Source organism: Macrobrachium rosenbergii, chromosome 45 (genome assembly GCF_040412425.1).
Source record: "Macrobrachium rosenbergii isolate ZJJX-2024 chromosome 45, ASM4041242v1, whole genome shotgun sequence".
Lineage (NCBI taxonomy): Eukaryota > Metazoa > Arthropoda > Malacostraca > Decapoda > Palaemonidae > Macrobrachium > Macrobrachium rosenbergii.
The window spans coordinates 18,567,173-18,589,073 of NC_089785.1; the positions used below are offsets into that span (position 1 = coordinate 18,567,173).

Here is a 21,901-nt window from a genome sequence, read left to right on the forward strand (position 1 = left end):
TATAGTTACCATAATTAAGCAGGCTTGAAATCCTGTCAAACCCAGTGTTTGCATTGATGAACTTATAATCAATAATCACAACCAAAGCCTTTGACCTAGAAAATATAAATTTTCATAAAAATTATTATTTGGATACTTCCCTACTGTTATGGATAGCTTTTATCTACTCACCTATCGGTGCAGAGATATAAGCTATCTCTTAACACTAGGTAAGATTCATCCCAAATAAATAAAGACGAATCCACCTTTAGACCCATACCAACGGAAGGTAATTTAATCCTTACTTGGTTTTTGTGCATTTATTTTTTTCTTAAATTACTATACATAAAAGTGCATGTTCCTATTCACATATATTTTATTGAACTCGAGACTAAAGTTAATAGGAGGCTTTTCCACCCCTTGGACTGACAGTGACAGACACTACTGCTTGATTATGTCAGCTTCACTTAAAAGCCTGTATCTGAATATCAGATACAATGTAGTACTAAAAGTTATAATCATGGTTTGGATGCCAATTTATGCAAATTCTCACCCCCTACATACTAGACCGCAATCACGCCCTCAAATAAGCAAAAACTTTGACAAGGCAATAAAACATAAAACCTTCCAAACCACCTTAAAATTTAAACTGCCGAGACATTACTTAACTTAAACGTTATGTCGTAAGCAGACACTTCTGAAGTGGAAAAGCTTAGAAAATATTTGTAAAAAATACAAAGGACTGAAATCTTGAGTATTTAGCATGGCAAACCTTGGAGAGTCAGAGAACAAAATTAATCTGCAAGTGCCAAAATACTTGAGGCCTCAATCCGTAATTCGTAGAAAAGATAAAGTTATGGGAAGAAAAGGACACCTTTTTGGGGCGCCAATTTTGCACTTTTGAGGTGACGAACTCTACACGGGCAACACTTCATAATCTTTTTAATGTTCTTTTCTTGTCTTTTAATAACTTTTTACGATCAGCTGCAATTTTCTTATCAACTGCATGTTTCTTTGCTACAGGCCCATCTTGACTGGACCCTTCGCCACTAGGTTCCCCTTTCCCTTTAGGACCCTGCAAATAAACACAAGACCTGGTTACAATTCTTAACTGGTATTTTCAATCACTGTACCATCTAATACAACATAAATCACAACTTTAAATGGAAATTGTAATCCAGAGAAGTGACACAAAGATATCCTTAAAAACTGGTACAGAATACACTGTGAAACTGATAAAAATTCATCATGGTACAGCCTTGGCTGCTCTAGCCATCTCATTACACTTCCAGTCAAGAGAGAGAGAGGGAGATCCAGAAAATAAGAGATGGAGTACAGTATAAGAGTCTAAAGATCTAAAGGTGAAACTTGGAGAAAAACTCATAGTTGCACAAAGAAGAAATAGAGGTGTTCGACAAAATTGAAGAAAGGAAGTGAGAATGGAGATAAGCATGCTAAAAGATGGGTGCTGCTAAATGCCTTAGGGATATGCAAACATCTTTTGGTAATGCCTACTCTGCACCATGAGAGATGCATTGATGGCACCCCAGTGATATTTCACTTTATTCAGTCTGTGAAGTTACTACTGTAGTCATATTCAATTATTCTGGCACCATTTCATAGCAGAATACTTGTACTTTGTAATACATTACGAAAAATAAATATCAAAGGCATCATATATGACTGGCTGATTTTGGATGAAGCATAAGTGTATCTTCAGTGTTCTAAAGGGTTAACTGCAGGCTAAAAACAAATGCCTGCCAGCCACTTGCTTCCCAATGAAAACTGACAAGAAAATCTATCTCGAGACCCAAAAGATAACTTTCTACATGATATGAGTATGCCTCTCAAAATCATACTGAAAGGTCTGAATAAACCTTTGGATCAAAATTTTAGCTACTGTGACTCACATGAATTTGCTTCTAGTGCCTAAATTAACAAACAATTGCTTTACAAACTGTTCAGTGTCAAGGGGCCAAACCATTAAATATTCAAGGAAGAAAGCACTTGCTATTTCAGAAGTGATTCCATCCCATGAAAGCATACCACCGACTTCATCATCTGCCTCCATTCATTAAAAAGCCTTAGCTGGGCTACATTCTTCATTGTCACCAGAGTACGTCCCTTTCAGCATCTCACTTTTTCTTTAATATGTTACATGCGACCAAAAATGGGAGGCCATCTTTCAACTAAAGTCTGTGATCCTCTACTTTGCAGTACTATTGCCTCAAGTTGTTATTTTAAGTCTGGTGTATACCTTGTCATCACTGACGCTTCTGCCAAATTTTCCAGTTACAGCAACATACATGCTCTACATTGTCTACTGCGCTTTTTGCCTGCATTTGTATATGGTTCAAATCTTCATTTTTTAGTGCCCTTCAGCTGGTCTTCTGCTACTTCTGTGCCCACTACTTTTCAAACTTCCATATCTCATCCCAATCTTTGAGAGCTCAGCCTGCTGTCTAGCTGTGAACACCAAACTTCTCATTAATTTGCACACGGACAATATGATCTTCCCACGGCATCCCAGGGTATCATGAAGAAGTGGGAAAAGCCATCACCTGGCATCTGTAAAGTCTTCTACATGAGTTACAACCTTAAAACTTAAAAGTATTTTGTCTGACAACTTTCCAATGCTCAATTTAATCACACATGTTTCTAGCTCTTCATGAAAGCTGTATGACACTATCCCAAAGGGTATGCATACAATATTAGATACCACCATAGAGAGCTGCAGGAATTGGACATCTCAAGATTAATGACCTATCCTGAAGAGGATACATAAATCCCACCATAACTGATAAAATTGGACATTTCATTTGAGATTTACATCATCTTGTTTGTATTCTGAGGCACAATGGAATGATAGTGTCATTCACAAGTTGCACTCAAAGTCTCAATACCAGTGTCAGCTGTCCTTCTTCCCAAATTCAAGGTCACTTTAAATCTTTAACTCAAGGGACGCATAATTCTTTATGGCAAGTTATACCATCCTGGAAATGCCAATGGTTTGTCCAGGATCTCCAATTTCAGTTCACTCCCAGAGACCTCAGATTTGAAATTTCAACAAATGACTGGCTCACAATCACTTCACTGAAGACAACTTTACAGCAAAAATTCAGTGGACTCTATCACTACATCAGGAGTTGGGATTCACACCAATATAAATGCCCCATCTCATTGCATCCAACCTAAGATAAATACATGTGGCCTCACCAAACCTACCTCGGGTAACCATGAATACCAGATGACCATTCCAAGCACTGCATCATACCAGGCAGTATGATATTAGTTAAAATAGAGTTATGTGAATCATATGGAACCTAATATGTCACCAACAAAAGTTGTTTTACACTTGAACACTAGGAACATACTGTATCTGCAATTATCTAAGTGCTAAAATCAATGATTTGACATACATCCAATGCTAGCCCTTTTCCCAGTTTACCACATCCTGTCAGGTTTAAGTGACATTCAAAATCTTTCCCCAATTATTTTTCTCTCCTCCAAGTTATGCAAATTTAAAGGTGCTAAGATGCATATCCCTTTAGTTCGGTCCTTCCAATACACTCTATTTTATTCTGGCCATGAGTATCTAGTTTGGATTAATGGGGGACTTTTCAGGAAAGGAATACAATATCCTGAACCAGAATGTGAGCATTAATGAAGATGTGTCGAGCTAAACAATTAAAGGCCTAATAATAAACCAAGAACACATTATCCAAAATGAAAACTTATACAGTAACTTCCATCAACTTGAATTGCAACTATCTTCTATATATGTAAACAAAGGAAAAATGTCACCTAAATGAAATTCTCCCTCAATGTTTCACTCACCTGCGCATGTATCTCAGTGATCATTTTGGCCCTAGCCGCATAATCATCATAGGCTTCTAACAAGAGCTTCCCAGCCTCTTCATTCAAAGCAGATTCAGCATTTGGAACAATCAGCAAGCATTTTATTACCTTAAATGAAAAAAAAAATACCATTTTAATGAAAAGCACAGAACATCCAAAATAACGTGAACACCTGACACTTTGTCTGCCTTCATTTTCCAGGTTCCAAAATGCCTTCACTTTCCAGGTTCCAAAACAGTCGTCTAAACACTAGCCATATCTCTTCCTTTTTAGTTTCTTTCCTTTCAGACCTATGCAAGAGAGGAAGGGAGAGAGACTTGTATGTACTTTAAATCCTTAATGGTGTCAACATTCACAATCTGAGAACAGATAGAGTAACTACAATTGCACATCTCATTTAAACCATACCACTGGAATCCAAATAAGTCTAATCCTTCGGGCCAGCCCTAGGAGAGCTGTTAATCAGCTCAGTGGTCTGGTAAAACTAAGGTATACTTAACCCCCCCAAAAGCTACTTAATAGCATATGAACCAAGAAAATAAAGCCAAAAATATTAAAAGATAAAATACATATATTAAACCACTAAAAATAAAGAATGAGGTGAAACACAACTGAGCATGGTAACTGCATTTACAAATTTCTAGCCTCGCCAACTGTCAACTTAATCTTAGCTATGCAACTTGCATCACTGGAAAAATAACACTTGGAAATCCATACTTCCATAGCCTTTTCTATACCTCCAAACCAGATTAATCCCCAATATTACAGTCTTTATAAATTGATGAAAAAAATGCACGATACTGTATTATAGGAATATGGTGGAAAAGAAAGAATACTGTTCATATTAGCAATTTACTAATTACTATGCCTTCAAATTAGATTTCAATTGCAAGTGAACAAATGTGAAGAGCAGTTTAATTTCCCTTCACAGTTTATGCACAAATTCCACCCATTCTGGGGCTTTTATCATCCACTAAATCTTTTAACACACCTAGTGACTTCAACATAACAGGAGGGGTGAGCAAAATATACACATTCAGTCTTCTGAGCTCTGCAAACAGTAAATCCAAGGATGCAAGGCAAAGAATGATTGGAAAACAGACTTACCAACAAAACATGTCTGATGCCAAGGTCAGCTTTCCAGTCCTTCTTTAACGTATTCACGCAGATCTCCCCATTGGATGCTACGTTGGGATGGAAGATTTTGGTAAGGAAATAACCCTTGGGTGGGCCATTGGGGAAGTCCTTACCAAGGGCTAACTTTACTCTGAACATTCCACCAGCATATGGAGTCCCAGCTGGAAAGAAAACAAATATATCAAATTTGAAAACACGCTGAGCACCTATAGGTTAATGGAACATAACCAAATAAACAAAACACATTCCCAACATTTAAAGCACCTGTACAGTTCAAAATCATTTTTCTCTTTTAATATATACCCCCAAATTTAAAGCACCTGTAAGATTTCAAATGGTAATACTGGTAAAAATCAATGGTTAAAATACACATTTCTGCAACGCGTGTTGTTTGACAAGGAAATGTGACACTCCCTTCGAAGATGTCATGAATACTGAACACTATTCATATTTTCTTTTTTACATTTCCTAGCACAGTATATGATAACTTTACAGTACAACTATAATACCAGCACTTAATCTATCACAAATTCAGTTACCTACTACACTTGAAATAACTGAATGTAGTGCTCTCAAAGGTGAGACCTTGTAGTAAGGCTCTTCCACTCCAGAACTACTTTAAAATGGCTGAGAGGAATCACGGCAAGGTGATCACAGAACGAACACAAAGACAATTTATAGTCTCCTTCCTAAGCTCCTCTCCCTACTAGCTCGAAAGGTGATGTTGATTTTACCCTTCCTTTATCACGTGAAGAAGATAAATTGCTGTAAAGCAATGATGGGAAAGCAACAAAAAAGGCATTTCTCAAGTCAAAAGTTTTGACTGGTAAGTTGTAACTCTGATGGCCACGTTTGGATCTGTGTGGGAAATTAAACATAGGATGGCCATTTTCTCCAAACTTATGTTCTTACCACTATGGTACATTAAAAAGTTACTTATATTCACATTTATCAAAATTCTAAGTCTCCCATATCCATCCTAAAGTCGAGACCAATTCACGTACACACTAAAACTTGTCTAAAGATAATAACAAAAATAGCCTAGGACATTTGTAATTCTGGAAATATACAGGAAACTGTGCACAGCTACTTTTAATAGGCATAAAGAGTACACAGAAATTGAAATTACCATACCTTTCTCGCTCTCCCACCACCTTTGCCGATACCAACATTTTTACATCAACTTTCCTTCATGGGTTTGAATGTGAAATGACTTCTCTGCCCTCTTTTCTGTCTTATTCACTTTCTCCCTTATCTGCCATCTGGTCTAAACCTTTGTTTACCCAGCTTTCTCCATCGTTTTCTGGGTATTATTGGTCTTAATCCTGCTACTTCCAGATCTACTATATTTCTGATTTCTGTTCCTCATCTTCTCATTGCAGGTCCCAAATTATCTTTCTTTGAGATTTCAGCCTATTTTATCACTAAACCTCTCTATCTACCATTTGTACAATGATCTTCAAGCCTCATTACATCTATCAATCTTAATCTGTACATACTTTTTTAACATTTCCTCCATTTTTATCAGTGTTCATGTCTTGCTTGCAAAATTCAACCTGCCAGACTACAAACTTGAAGGGCTTATATACACAAGTATGTCTCTGAGTAAATTTTACAGTGCTGCCCAGCTTTTTCGGGCTTCACTTTTCCACGCTTCATTCTGTCACAGATTTTTCATGGAACATATCTTTCACTTTTCTGCGGGAACTTTCATCAATCCGCAAATTTTTTCTATGGGATGTATCTCTAAGATTATCACTAATTCACTTTTTTTTGTAGAGCAACATTGTTTAGCCACTAATTACTGTATTTTTTCATACTGGTTTTGTGACTAAAAACAGATTTTTATGATAAAGATTTACAGTGTACTTATATACTGTACTATTGTATCTATTAAGCTCATTCCAGGTTGGGCCCCAGAATGAGCATAACAGGTTTACAATTCCCTCTCTCTTTTTAAGGGTAATGTAAGATGTAGTTGAAATTATATTACTGTTACATACTCACTAATTATTTTCATTTTATTTTCCAGTAAAAACAAACTGGAAAATAAAATGAAAATTAGCGAATCTTTTAGATATTGTACGGTATGCTCTATCATCCAAAAACACTTTACATTAATATTTCAAATACATCTTACATTACTCTTAATAAAAGAGAGAGAGAGAGAGAGAGAGAGAGAGAGAGAGAGAGAGAGAGAGAAAATCAGGATGACTTCAATACTATGAGAGAATACGGTTATGCTTATGTATACAGGGGTAACTTGATTAGTTGTCAAACGTTCTACAAGAGATTTATTTAATTTGTATTAAAGATTCATTTAATTTGTATTATACATTTTATAGATATTTTAGGTTGTTTGCATTAATATTACTTTAAAATTAGTAAATCAATGTTATAAGCATTTTAGTGGCGTATATACTTAAGCTGTAAAAGGGTACTAATCTAAGATGACTTGGGGTGTTTTGGGATGATGGTTTGGGGTGTAATTTTGTTTGGATTGATATTAAATTGTTTTAGTATGACAATTTAAGTTATATTTTTGTTTGAACTGTTAAATTTGGCAGTGAACTTTTAAAATAGACAGCTATAAGCATTTTAGTTTAGGGGGTACAGGGTATTTGGAAGTTATAAGCAGTTATAAGCATTTTTAGGGGGGATTTTGCATTTCTGCAGACTTTGCATTTACGTGGTGGGTTCTGGAACCTATCCCTTTGAAAAAGTGGGAGAGCACTGTACAGGCAGTCCCCGGTTTACGACGGGTCCAGCTTACAACGTTCCGAGGTTACGACACTTTTCAGATATATTCATCAGAAATTATTTCCAGGGTTATGACGCATCGTACGCCAATCTGACGGAAGAAATATGGCTCCAAAACAGCAGAATAATAAAAATTTGAAGGGTTTTTTTATGAAAAACTCAATAAAAATGCAGTTTACATCGTTTTCAATACACCCAGAGCATTAAAAGTCAGGTTTTCTTAGGATTTTTGACGATTTTTGATGATTTTTCCGACGATTTTCGAAAAGAACAGAACCCCGCCGGGGACTGTGTATATTTAAATGATTTTATAATCTGGCAACCTCTGTTTACAACAGATCAACGGACTGCCTTTTAAGTATATATACCGTACTATAGTTAAACCAAAATGACTACGAACTTGTAGTGCATTTTAGAAGTTGCCACTTTTCCCAATTTTGATTCATAAAACCTTGACCTAAATTGGGATACGGTGTAGTTGAGCCAGAAACATTGCCACATCTTCCTTATACCAGGTCAGAAAGGGTAAACAGCTTGACACTGTTCTACGTATCTGACCGTAAAGGCATAACATGAGCAAAAGGACTGAAATTCAATGACATGTAGAGGATAATTCACAGTGAAAAAGAATTAAAATACATGAAAAGAATTTAAATAATACATTAAAGTGTTTTGACCACAGGGTATTATAAAGATGATTTAGTTTCTAGTCATCTAAAATTACATAAATGCCCAAAATATAGCCCAAACTCCAATAAAAACAAAAGATACAAAGAGATAAACTAATTGTGTTTTTGACTTCTCATTTGATGGTAGATTGTAAATTATGTCAGCCTTGTTCCCTAACAGTTTCTTTCTTCTGGGCAGCCTTTGGGAGGGATAAGTAGGATTTTATGACAGGACTAAAGAGCCCCAAACTGAGGGATGCTGATTAACTGCAGTTGGATTATAAGTCAGTAAGAGGTTTGGCAATGCACAAGCAGTCACCGGGTTGCGGCACTATTAACCTGATTTATAACACCGTAAGCGGTCTTACGGCACCATAAGCAGTTTTATGGTGCCATAACCCAGTTTTATGGCACTTACGGTACCGTAAGCCCCCATTTATTCCAATTGTTATGATGATCTTCCAGTTTATAGCATTTTTCGGGTTACAGCACACTGCCGGGAATGGAACCCCCACCGTAAACTGGGGACTGCCTAGCTAATGACAGCCATGTTCGCATTCAATGCAGTACAGGCAGTCCCCAGTTACTGTCGATCCAGTTTTTCAGTGCTTGTCTAGCGACAAAAATCAGCGATTTTCGGCACCGACATGCGCCAATTTCTGGCTATTCAGCGCTGATAAGCGCCAAAAATTGCCGATTTTTGCTTATCGTCACGCCGTCGGAACAGACCCCCCACCAATATCCGGGAACTGCCTGTACATAGTCACCGAGGAAGCTAGTGAGGCATACAGAACTCAAGGCCCCACAGGACCTGCTGTTTTCATTTGATCTTTAGCTACCTTCTTCAACCAGTGCCGTATGCAACTGGTCTAACACACATACAATCCTCTTGGCATTGAGCAAAAATACCAGATAATGGCAAAATACACGTAAGGGAATATTCCTGTGCTTAGCCTGTTACCTAACCCACATCTTTTTAGCCATGTGAATGCAAGTACAGTACAGTAACAGGCTCTTATCCCAGAGCAATAAAACACCAAAAACAAGTCAGTGCACTTCATACAACATTAAATTACTGTGTTTAAGTGAAAATTTAACATTTAGAGAATATGACACATCAAATAACTTCATCCTATTCCCATCCATTGATAGTTTTTTTTTCTTCAAAACTCAGTATGCCATTTAGTACTTTTTTGTCAATTTCCACTTGTAAAGCGCAAAAATAATGTACAATTAATTAGCTTGAAAATAATGTACAATTAATTAGCCTGAAAATACCACCAAAACCAGCTTTATGCCACAAAAAATCAATTCACAGTGGGCAAAAAATAACATCACAAAGTCCATAATTGGTCAGTATGTTTTGTGCCACAACAAATTTCATGGACTATACTACACAGAGTGGGAGAGGTATGTACTGTAAGTGAATATCTTCATTAAATTTACAAAATTAAGCTATTATACTATCATGTATACAGGAATAAAAAAATTCATTATGTCTGATTTAACTTTCATTGGAAGTGATGTTTGTAGATAGAGTAGGCTAACCTATGCCGCTCAAGAAATCAGGAGAATTAGCAAATCTAAATACTTACCACAAAATGGAGGAATGAAGTTATGTTGATTAAACTTATTACCTTAGACAAATAGTAAATGTCTAGTGCACCAATTCGACAGACAAACCTACTTCATGATGCAGTTACTTTAAAATAAAAACATAATACAAAACTTACCTGTAACGTACATCTCATGTGACTGTCCTAATTTCAACCAACACTGAACTCTACACACTTATAAAATTTCCTTGAAACACCTTACCCTTATTCTCAATAATTCCAGTATTATCCAATTTTTGCGAAGCATCAATGCATTATTTTTTCCAATCAAGACTGGCCTTGTGTGGAGTGAGAATTTTCACTCAACAAACCGATCAAAAACTCCACTTTATACACGTAAAAAATATTTTCATTTTGAAACTACAGTGTGACCATTTAAACTCAAGATTCCGTACATCCTTACCAGGTCCTGTAATTGTTGCTTGTATATCAGTGATGTCCTCTTCATTCATGTGGACCTTTATCCCTTCTGGCGGACACTTGACTAGTTCTGTCACCTCCTTCAAAACCCCACGCAATATCTGTGGGGATAAGTTTTCCACGTTGCTTGTCTGAAATAAAATGAGGTGTGAATTAAAAACACTGTCCCCATAACTTATTGAAAAGGACTTCAACACTCTTAAAAAATGTATAAAAATTTTATTTATCTAAATAATTAGAAGAAACATATTCAAATGAATCCCAAAATGACAGTATTATCATTGTATCATACTGAATAGAATCATGATCTTTCACTTGCTAGCTAGAATCATTTTCACAATAAATTAAACAGATAATATATAAAACCAGCTTCCTTTCCTACAAAAAGGCTACCCAAGATAAAAGTAGCCCAATGTTACAAGGCTGCTAGCCTAACCTACACTAACCTATCCTGCCCTGCAGTCAACAGGTCACACCTACTAGTTTTGGTTGAGGGGTGCAAGATTTTTGAAAAGAATAAGGCAGCCCACATATTAATCATATATTCTATTAACTAAAAGCAAATTCTGTTGGAAAAAAGCATATCTTGTTGTTTCACAGACTGTATGCAGAACTAATATAAAATTTTGTTTAGTAATAACTTTTGGCTAATATACACAAGTTGACTGGCGAGTTCTACATACAATCCCTGAAACACCAAGCGTAACTTTCTTGACTATCCTGCACAAATACAGTACTGAACGCTATCCAACATCAGTTGAGGTCTGGTTATCAAAATACCATACCATACAATAAATGTTCATATACAGTATACAGTACATGAACTTGACATCAATTATTTAATATATGTATCGCTGTTCAAGGTCATCTACACATCTTTTTTGGCAGGCAGACTAAACCATTATGTGTGTATGACAGCACATGAAAACATACTTTAATTAGATAAACAATAAAGAGTGTCACACAGCACTAAAGAGTAATACTGCATAGCTTAAGACTACCATCCTAGCTTCACTTTCGGCTTATTTTATCCTCAAAAAATTATCTGGTAGACCATTACAGACTTAGAGTAGTTTAATTTTGTGATTACACATTTATGAATAAAATGTTTAGGACCAATATTTAAATATTTCTTTATAAACTCTACATTTCTATGGTAATAATGTCCTACCTTTATTTGGATGAATATCTAGATATTCACCAAATAGTACTTCTATGTTTCTAACACTCTTTACTATTTTGCACTTTTATACGACTAATTTTCACTGTTTTGAAATCAAGGTTGGTTTGTGACTGGGGGAAAAGCAATGAGATTCATTGGAGGAAAGTTGGCAAAAACTTTTCTTTCAAAGTGATATTTTTCACATGCATTTTAATCTTTGTCAAAAACCCACACAAAAAATATCCCAAGTCCCAGGCCAAAACATCCGCAGCAAGATGCTTCGTCACTCTCCACTAGGCCTGGTAAAACACTATGTTCAATTCGCTGCAGTAAGTACAACATATTTTAACTTTTTTTTTATACAATGTGTCCGTGTCTTATCTCATTTTCATTGATACTTTTTTCTAACTGGCAGACCTTGAAGTCTACCTGCTCAAGGGCTAAGTTACTATATAACCTATTCAGCCCAGACTGGAAGGGTTAAAACTTTTACAGGCAAGACACCTCAAACATTTTAAGAGGGAAGCAACATGGAAAAAGGTCCTTCAGCTTTACCAGGTCTTATGAAAATGACACGCTAAAAGATAAGGATAAAGAGAAATTACAACCTAGCTATTGGAGAATATCTAGCCTACCTCTTGAAAGCACGATTAGCCTAGAATTACCTGGGGAACAAAAAGTAGAGAAAGATTTCCAATACTTGACTGTCAACTGCATAAAAATGTTCGGAGGACCGGGCCGTTTATTTAAAATGAACCAGCAAATTCATGGATAATTTTGCCTTTTCATAAAACTACTTAATGAGCCCCCGTAGAGAAGAATAGATGACCAAGCCTTAGGATCTAACTTATATAAGGCATCCTTCCATAGATACACTTAAAACTAACTCAGTGAACTAAAAAATGAAACTAGGCTTGGAGATTGGTGTTACTTTATAAGTTGCCATTAAACGATACAAAATTGTAACATACATTTTTGAAAAGAGCTCTTCATTCTCGTTATACTGAACCCCATAAACACCATACGCAAATGATAAATAAAAAAGTTGTTTATGCGCAAATAAATAAAAAGTTAATCAAATTGCGACTTATATGGTAAGACAATATTGGGGCCCCCTTCATAGCCAAGGCAGAATTGTAACCAGTAAACACCCCTAGTAACTTAGGGGTATTTTTAGGGTTCTTTAATGCCCTATCATTTCATAGAATTTTGGGTTTTTCATGCAAAACTGATTGACTGGAGTCCTATTGGCAACCTACAGAATTATACCTATAGATCAACCCCTATGCAGCCTGTACCTAGCTTTCACAGGCCTATGACCTGCCCTCTGTAGCCTACCTTGGCCGAGCCTACGATAGCCTACATACGCCACGTCTGGCCTTCGTTAATTCAAAAGCAGGTTAATCACATGGAAGATTAGGGTCGTAAATCAACATTAAATTATATAAACCATAAATTATAAATACGGTAGCCCTGATTTTTAATGGCCTGCCTCCAGGTAGCCTAATACTAGCCTACGCTAAAATAACCGTCACGAAAAGGGAAATTGCACATAAATACGTCGTTAACAATGAATATATATAAAAAAATGAGACATTAAAAGCATAAAAGACGTTATTTCTCCAGGGAAAAAAAATTAAACCTGCATATCGTCAACAGTCCAAGACCCCGTTAATACGAAGCAGCCAAATTAATTGCCTTAATACACTGGTCTCAAAAGTAATTTGTGGTTGATTCTATACTTTAAATCCTCTGAGAAATAAATCCCGAAGTCTCAGTTGTAAAAATAACACATATTAATCACTAATTGGAACCGAGATATGGAAACTGTCTTCAAAATCCGATTTTTTTTTTTTGATCTCAACGTTACGGAGGTTCGAGAGAGAGAGAGAGAGAGAGGGAGAGAGAGACCCGTGGCTTTACCCTCCTGTCAAAACATTGTCGCTTTCTTCTCCTCCACCTGAGCAGAAAGACGTCCGACTTAACGAGGAAAGATTAACGTACCGATGCCATCATTGGGAAAGCGTGTCGTCCGAGACGAGCCGCAGGAATCGAACGTTAAAAGCTAATATCACAGAGGCACGGCAGCGGAGGAATAAGTGCGACGTCTTCGCTCGCTGTTTTCATCTGCCTTAATGAGACGTGGGACACAGGGGAGCCAGGGGGCGGCGCGGGGGGTGGGGATGGTCGGGTGGGGGTGGGGAGGAGACTCAAGATTCGAAATAAGCCAATCAGCGTCGAGGATCACGGCGCATGCGCCTGACCTCAGTCAGTCACCCCCGCACTATTTAAAAAGCCTTGCCGAGTAACCGAGGTTATCTTTGGCCGGTGGTGAAGTTAATGAATTTAAATGCAAGGATTTGCAAACGGATTTTTGTTACCTGTTGTTTGGGGGTTTAAATGGACGCGCGTTTGGTTTTCAAGGTTAGTGATGGGTTTGTCCGATTCTTTAGGTTCTGAAGTTTACCGTTTTTTCTCGAAATGCTTAGAAAATTGGTGGGTGGGTGTTAACTGAATGGAAATTGTGTAGTATACATGAGTGAGCTCTATGTAATGTAAGACCATGTATACTTTTATGAAGAAACTTTTATATTTGTCATGTATGTTTGATTCTCCTAAGACGCCACAGTACTGAAAGAATTTGTATGCAATATATTTCGACATACAAACACACACACACATACATACATATATATATATATATATATATATATATATATATATATATATATATATATATATATATATATATATATATATATATATATAAATTTAGGTTGCCATATCTGAACATTAAAAAAATGCAGTTTGTATGATCTATCACTGATGTGCACGCTCGTGTGTGTATGACAAAATAATAAAAAAAAAAAACTTACCTTAACTTAAGGCTGATTATCTTGAATGTAGTTGCAGAAGTCGTCTCGTGGAAGTTGTATTGTAATGTCAAGAGACCCTTCATTGTAGCAACATTCAACTTACTCGCTCTACATTCGCATTGTGGGATGCTGCAACAAAGAAAAACTGTGCAATTCTTAGCAATTGTGAATGACATTCAGTATTCTCTGATTTTTCAAAGTATTTGGTCCATTTTTCATGAGCTGATTTATTGAATTCTTCATCATTGTTGTAATACCGAAAACTGCGCAATAACCATTTACTCTTCTTTTGTTTTTCCACAACATTGCTGATATGAATAAAGTGTACACTTACAAGAGAAAAAAAATCAGATTTTTTTAGCAACGTCAGCTAACAGTGAGTATAGCTATAGCAGCCGAGTTGGCAACGCTTGACAGATTGTTGTTGTTGTCGTCGTAATTGTTGTTATTTTTATTTTATTTAATTGTCTTTTTTTTTTTTTTTTACTTGTATAGAAGCTGAAATTCCGGACATTTGTAGAAATTTTAAAATTCCCCCGGACGAGGATTTTGACACCTAAATGCAGGACATATCCGGGAAAATCCGAACGTATGGCAACCCTATATTGTGCGTATAAACAATTCCTAGTTTATACAATTAAAAAATCAATTATTAAATATGAATATAAGAGATTTCGTACCATCAGTAATTGTCCTGTTCTCTTACATGTATGGTATATGTATATACTGTATGTAAATTATCGTTTGTGTTGTATAACTTCCTGAACTATCATGACCAATACTATAATTATATAAGGAGGGGCAGTCTATATCCCGAAGTTAAGAAATAGCGGATATGATAGTGTTAGTATATCATGTATATATTCTAAATAGAATTTTGATTATATTAAATAAATTGTTCACATACTGTATATCATACATACAAAAATGTTTTATGCAGTATTTTATAATTGCAGGTGGAGTTAAAAACGTACCTGCCTTTACCCTATGGGTAATATAAGTAGACAACATGAAAGATAATACGAGAACTATATATATATATATATATATATATATATATATATATATATATATATATATATATATATCTGTAAAATACTTATAAAACCACATATAGTGTACATATTAGTGATAGCTGAGCACACTTGAAAATATATCTTAAACTATGACCTGGTCCAAAGTCCAGGTGCACACGCATCGCGTTTGTCTTACATTTTTTAGTAAAATTATGTGCCTCGCCTCCTTAATTTTTCCTTTAGCCACACTTTTTCTACATAGTGGGTGCTTAATATGCCTGACTTTCCTTATAATTGTCACTGGTCTATTCCTTCTCAACACACACATACACATATATATACATATATATGTGTATATGTATAATTAACTGAATCACGATAATATGGAGCGTGATGAATACATAAATAAAGCCAAAATCCACGAAGGAAAGAGAAACAATGGAGTGCTGCAAGGCCTTTCGACTGTCGTCCTTTACTTAGCAGACTGAAGAAATATAAAAATATATATAGAAAATATATAGCATTGGATGTTTGTCCAGTTTTGACAGAATATTTATGCTGTTTAATCCGTACATCTAAACCCTTGCTAGATTGGCCAATATAAAAAGAGAACAGTCCAAACATGGAATTTTACATATTATGTTGTTGTTTTCTTTGGGCTATTTTTTATTAGCATTCCTTTTCTTTCTCAATGTTACTTTCACTATAAAACTTTTTGTGGACTTTATTATAGCAAATATCTAGTACATGCGAAGGATAACATAAATCTGTCCCTATTTTTCTTATGTATTCGATTTCATGATCCAAATACTGGGGACTGACAATGCGCAATGCTCTTAAAAACATAGATGAAAAAATTAATATTTTGATATTAAGGTGATGGCCTGAATAAAAATGGACATAAGTTAAGTTGTTGGTCGGTTTCCTATAAATACTGAATCTGCATTTAAATGGTTCTCTATGTATTAAAACATCTAAGGAAGGTAATTGTCTTTTCTAATGCCAAAGTAGACTTAATGGATGGCACCTGGTTATTCAAAGTAGAGAGTAAATCATTTACATCAAAATCGGTAGGCAAAACAGCTAAAATATCGTCTACATAGCTCACTTTAAAGGCGTATTAATGATATTAGGTAAATGTCGATTTTCAAAGAATTCCATGTACAAGTTTGAGAGGAGTGGGGACAAAGGGTTGCCCATTGCCATACCAAATATTTGTTGGTAAAATTCACCATTGAATATAAACTTACACTCACAAATGCACAGCCTAGTGAGTGAAATAATATGACTTACAGGTAGAGGTAATTCATGATGGATTATTTCATTACTAAGATACTCTCAAATAGAATCTAAAGGGACTTTAGTAAAAAGAGAACAAATATCAAAACTAACGAATCTATCAGTGGGGCAGAAAGTGATTCTGTTTAATTTATCAACTTAATCTAGAGAATTATATATGTGAGAATCGGAGGTAGTTCCAAGGTGGTTCCAAGTAACGGAGACAGGAGCTTGGTAATATATTTCGAAAGTTTATATGCTATAGAGCCAACGGTGCTGATACTAGGCCGCATAGGATTATTTTTTTTGTGCGTTTTTACTAATCCGTACAAGTAAGGTAACGAGGGAAATTTTACTAACAACTGACCTATCAGTTCTTTTTTATCTCTACGGATTTTTTTCACTGTGCTACTGAAATTTTTTATGGCTTGATCAAGGGGATTTTTTGTTAGTTTTTTGTAAGTCGTATCATCATCCAGTAGGACCGCAAGGCAAGAAGAGAAGGAAAAATTTAAGGAATGAGAAAAAGCCAGAATTTCTTTCAAGCATTCTATCCCAGCTGATTGGAAGGACTCGCTGCGACAAGAAATTTACGGAAATCTTCGAAGGACTGCAGATGTCCTAACAAGGAAACTCGACAGAAAATAAAACCTTATTGATAGCAGTGACTGGACTAATAGTGCACGTAGTGATTGTGTTGTAAACTTATCAAGTAAACAAATAAGTGAAAGTGTTGTGAATGCATTCGGATATGTTTTATCGTTCTTTATATCGAATAGACCCACTGCTTTAACGATTGCGTCGTCCCTATGTATATTTGAAAAATGTGATCTTCCTCAAAATCATATTGACATAATCAATATATAGTTGCCAATGTTAGGTGTGAAAGTAATTTCCCTGCTCGCTATAAGAAAAGTTTGACCGATCTTAAAAAAGACAATACAATCCACATCACAAAAGCTGATAAGTCGAATAGTATTGTAATTTTAGATAAAGCTGACTATATATCACGTATGCAAGCCCTAATGGATGAGGATACGACTTACAAAAAACTAACAAAAAATCCCATTGACCAAGCCATAAAAAATTTCAATAGCACAGTGAAAAAAATCCTTCAAGATAAAAAAGAACTAATAGACCAGTTGTCAGTAAAATTTCCCTCGTTACCTTACTTGTACGGATTAGTAAAAACGCACAAAGAAAATAATCCTATGCGGCCTATTATCAGTACTGTTGGCTCAGTATTAAATAAACTTTCGAAATATATTACGAAGCTCTTGTCCCCGTTACTTGGAACTACCTCCGATTCTCACATATATAATTCCCTAGCTTTAGTTGATAAATTAAATAAAATAACTTTCTGCCCCACTGATAGATTCGTTGGTTCTAATGTTTGTTCTCTTTTTACTAAAGTTCCTATAGATTCTATTCTAGAGCATCTTAGTAATGAAATAATCCATCATGAATTACCTTTACCTGTAAGTCATATCATTTCACTCACTAGGTTGTGCATTTGTGAGTGTAAGTTTATATTCAATGGTGAATTTTTCCAACAAATATTTGGTATGGCAATGGGCAACCCTTTATCCCCAATTCTTTGAAAAACGATATTTACCTAATGTCATTAATACCCCTTTAAAGTGGTATAGATATTTTGACGATATTGTAGCTGTATTGTCTGCCGATTTTGATGTAAATGATTTATTCTCTAATTTGAATAACCAGGTACCATCCATTAAGTTTACTTTAGAATTAGAAAAAGACAATTGCCTCCCTTTCTTAGATGTTTTAATACATAGAGAACCATTTCAATGCAAATTCAGTATTTATAGGAAACCAACCAGCAACTTAACTTATGTCCATTTTTATTCAGGCCATCACCTTAATATCAAAATATCCATTTTTTCTTCTATGTTTTTACGTATACATAAGAAAAATAGGGTCATATTTATGTTACACTTCACATATACTAGATATTTGCTATAATAAAGCCCATAAAAAGTTTTATAGTGAAAGTAACATTGAGGAAAAAACCCTAAGAGCATTCGTAGCTTGCCTTATTTTAGTGGTTTTGAAAACAAAATCATTGTTAAAATCTTTTAATGTCAACCTCGTTTTTTTCTATAATAACACACTAAAAGGAATATTAATAAAAAATATCCCTAAGGAAAACAACAACATAATATATGAAATTCCATGTTTGGACTGCCCCTCTTTTTATATCGGCCAATCCAGCAAGGATTTAGATGTATTGATTAAATGGCATAAACATTCTTTCAAAACTGGAAAAACATCCAGTGCTATATTCATTCATTCAAGTGAAACCTCTCACAGGATAAATTGGACTGAAAGTTCAGTGATTGCTAGATCAAACGATTTCTCTTCTTGAAATCTTTTAGAATCTGCTATTATACAGCTTACTTCCAGTTGGAATATTAATCCAAGCCTAAGCATGTATTATTTGGAGTCCTGTATAAGTAAAATGTTCAAAAATTACCTAAAAGACTTAATTAAACATTAGTTACCTTATATATATTTTTTATGTATTCATATGTTTAATATAATTTTTTGTTAAAAATGTTCACCCTGTAAAAATTGTTATGATTCACTGAGTTGTATATTTTAAGTAACATTTTGTGGTGGTCAGTCACCCTCCTTGTGTAATCTTTTAATTGTCCTGTCCTTGCTTTTTGAGCCGTCAAACCTAATCCTTTGTAAAATCTCTTAAATATTAACCGTGTTTTGGTATGTCTGGTAATCCTTTAATTGTGTTGGACTCCAGGTACATATTTTTTCCTTTGTAATCCTCACCTGTCATTTATAGGAGCCTTCTTTGTAAACTTATTTTAATATTTCTTCAGTTTGCTAAGTAAAGGACTAACGTTGAAAGGCCTTGAAGCACTCCATTGTTTCTCTTTCCTTCATGGATTTTGTATATATATATATATATATATATATATATATATATATATATATATATAAATATATATATATATATATATATATATATATATATATATATGCATATATATATATATATATATATATATATATATATATATATATATATATATATATATTTATATATATTGTGCCAATTCAACACATGCTTCAGATGAGGATGGTGCCACAGAAGAGCATTCTGGTTCCTAGCAATTCTCCAGGGATGAAGTTGCTAGCCTCATGCCCTCTTCTTGTATACCTGTATATGTGCGTGTGTGTATTTATGTGTGAACAGCATTAGTCAAGGGTGGGCTCAATCTCCTCCCATTAATTGTGACAAATTCATGTCTGACCTTTGACCTCGAAGAATGGCCCAGACTTAAACTTTAATCAGCGCACCAATTTCATGAGTAGAGTTTATGTACCAAATGTGAAGTCTTTATGATGCTTAGTTTGAAAGTCATAGCTCAGGTTAAATTCCATCTTGACCTTTGACCTCAGAGCATGACCTTAACCCAACTGTGCACACTGGATTCATTAGTGAAGTAAGCTTGACAAATACAAAGTGTTCATCTCAAATAATTCAAAAGATATGTCCAAGTTTGAATTCCCATCTGACCTTCAACTTCTAAGAATGACCTTGACTATAATCTGCACATCGACTTCTATAGCGAAGTATATGTACCAAAACAAAGTCGATATAATATACAGTAGTTGAAAAGTTAAGACCAAATGATATATATATATATATATATATATATATATATATATATATATATATATATATATATGTGTGTGTGTGTGTGTGTGTGTGTGTGTGTGTGTGTGTGTATAACATTATAACCACATAACACGTGATTTATGTATCACACATCACCACAGGTGAAAAAATTGAGACTGGGTTTAGGTCTTGAATGGTTTCGACTTAAGTTTTGAGCCACTGACGATTAGTGGTGGAAATCACAATATATATACCAGGAGGACAACATTGACAAATATACACACTGTTGGAGCCTAAAAATACACACCTGACAAATTTTGAAGGGAGTGGGAACAAAACTCATTAGTGCTAGGGTCAGGTATGTTTACAGATATGATAATCATTTTTTCCTTACACATCTCCTACCTTCCATAAAACCTAAGCACTTTAGATATTATTATAGAATCAAGTTTATTCATGCCTTGACTGATATTCATGTTATGACGATAACTTTCTTTTATAAAATTAGAATAAAAATTTCTAGTTTCATAAAAAAAAGTTGTGGTTATAACATGGATATCTGTCAAGGGATGTATAAGCTTGATCGTATAATTTTAAAAGAAATTTGTAAAATATTTAAATTCTATGGATGGACAAAGGATTTTCAAACTTGTGAATTTACCTGACCCTAATACTAATGAGCTTTGTTGCACCCTTCCTTTAACATCTGTCAGGTGTGCATTTTTAGTATACAAAGGTTTGTGCGTTTGTTTGTCATCCCTTTAGCATATTTACTGTGGTTCAGTCCTGTGTCAATGGCTTCGAAATAACGGCAAAACCAATCAGGACATATGTGCAGTCTATTTGTTTCACCTGTGGTGATGTATATATATATATATATATATATATATATATATATATATATATATATATATATATATATATATATATATAGAACAAATAGGACGACGAAAGGAGGTGATACATATTCAAATTTATTTACCGCCAACGTTTCAAGCATGGCTTCATCATCAGGGGCTAAAATACAAAAATAACAACAATTAAAATCAATACAAAGGACTCAGTAAAATCATTAACGTTAAAATATAGATATTAAAACCGAAACATAAAAGTTTAAACCAACCTAACGCCTCAGGAAAAGAAAACTGAGTGACCAAGAAGGGTACCGAAAGGACGAAGAGACCTCTTAAGCAATAAACAGAGGGGCAGAAGAAGACTGACTATTCAAAGATGGAACCGTTCCATCTTTGAATAGTCAGTCTTCTTCTTCTTCTGCCCCTCTGTTTGTTGCTTAAGAGGTCTCTTCGTCCTTTTGGTGCCCTTCTTGGCCCACTCAGTTTTCTTTTCTTGAGGCGTTAGGTTGGTTTTAACTTCTATGTTTCGGTTTTAATATCTATATTTTAACGTTAATGATTTTACTGAGTCCTTTGTATTGATTTTAATTGTCGCTATTTTTGTATTTTAGCC

At 34.9% G+C, this 21,901-nt stretch overlaps 1 protein-coding gene across 1 annotated transcript; it reads right to left on the bottom strand.

The window, feature by feature from the left end:
- Nucleotides 1-284: 284 nt before the first annotated feature.
- On the bottom strand, nucleotides 285-13,886 carry LOC136829736 (ubiquitin-conjugating enzyme E2 S). Its single transcript, XM_067088549.1, has 5 exons — nucleotides 13,605-13,886; nucleotides 10,422-10,569; nucleotides 4,945-5,135; nucleotides 3,817-3,945; nucleotides 285-1,054 (listed from the first exon to the last, which is right to left on the bottom strand). The coding sequence occupies exons 1-5, from the start codon at nucleotides 13,614-13,616 to the stop codon at nucleotides 911-913; spliced, it is 624 nt and encodes a 207-aa protein (XP_066944650.1). The 5' UTR covers nucleotides 13,617-13,886; the 3' UTR covers nucleotides 285-910.
- Between the last annotated feature and the right edge of the window lie 8,015 nt (nucleotides 13,887-21,901).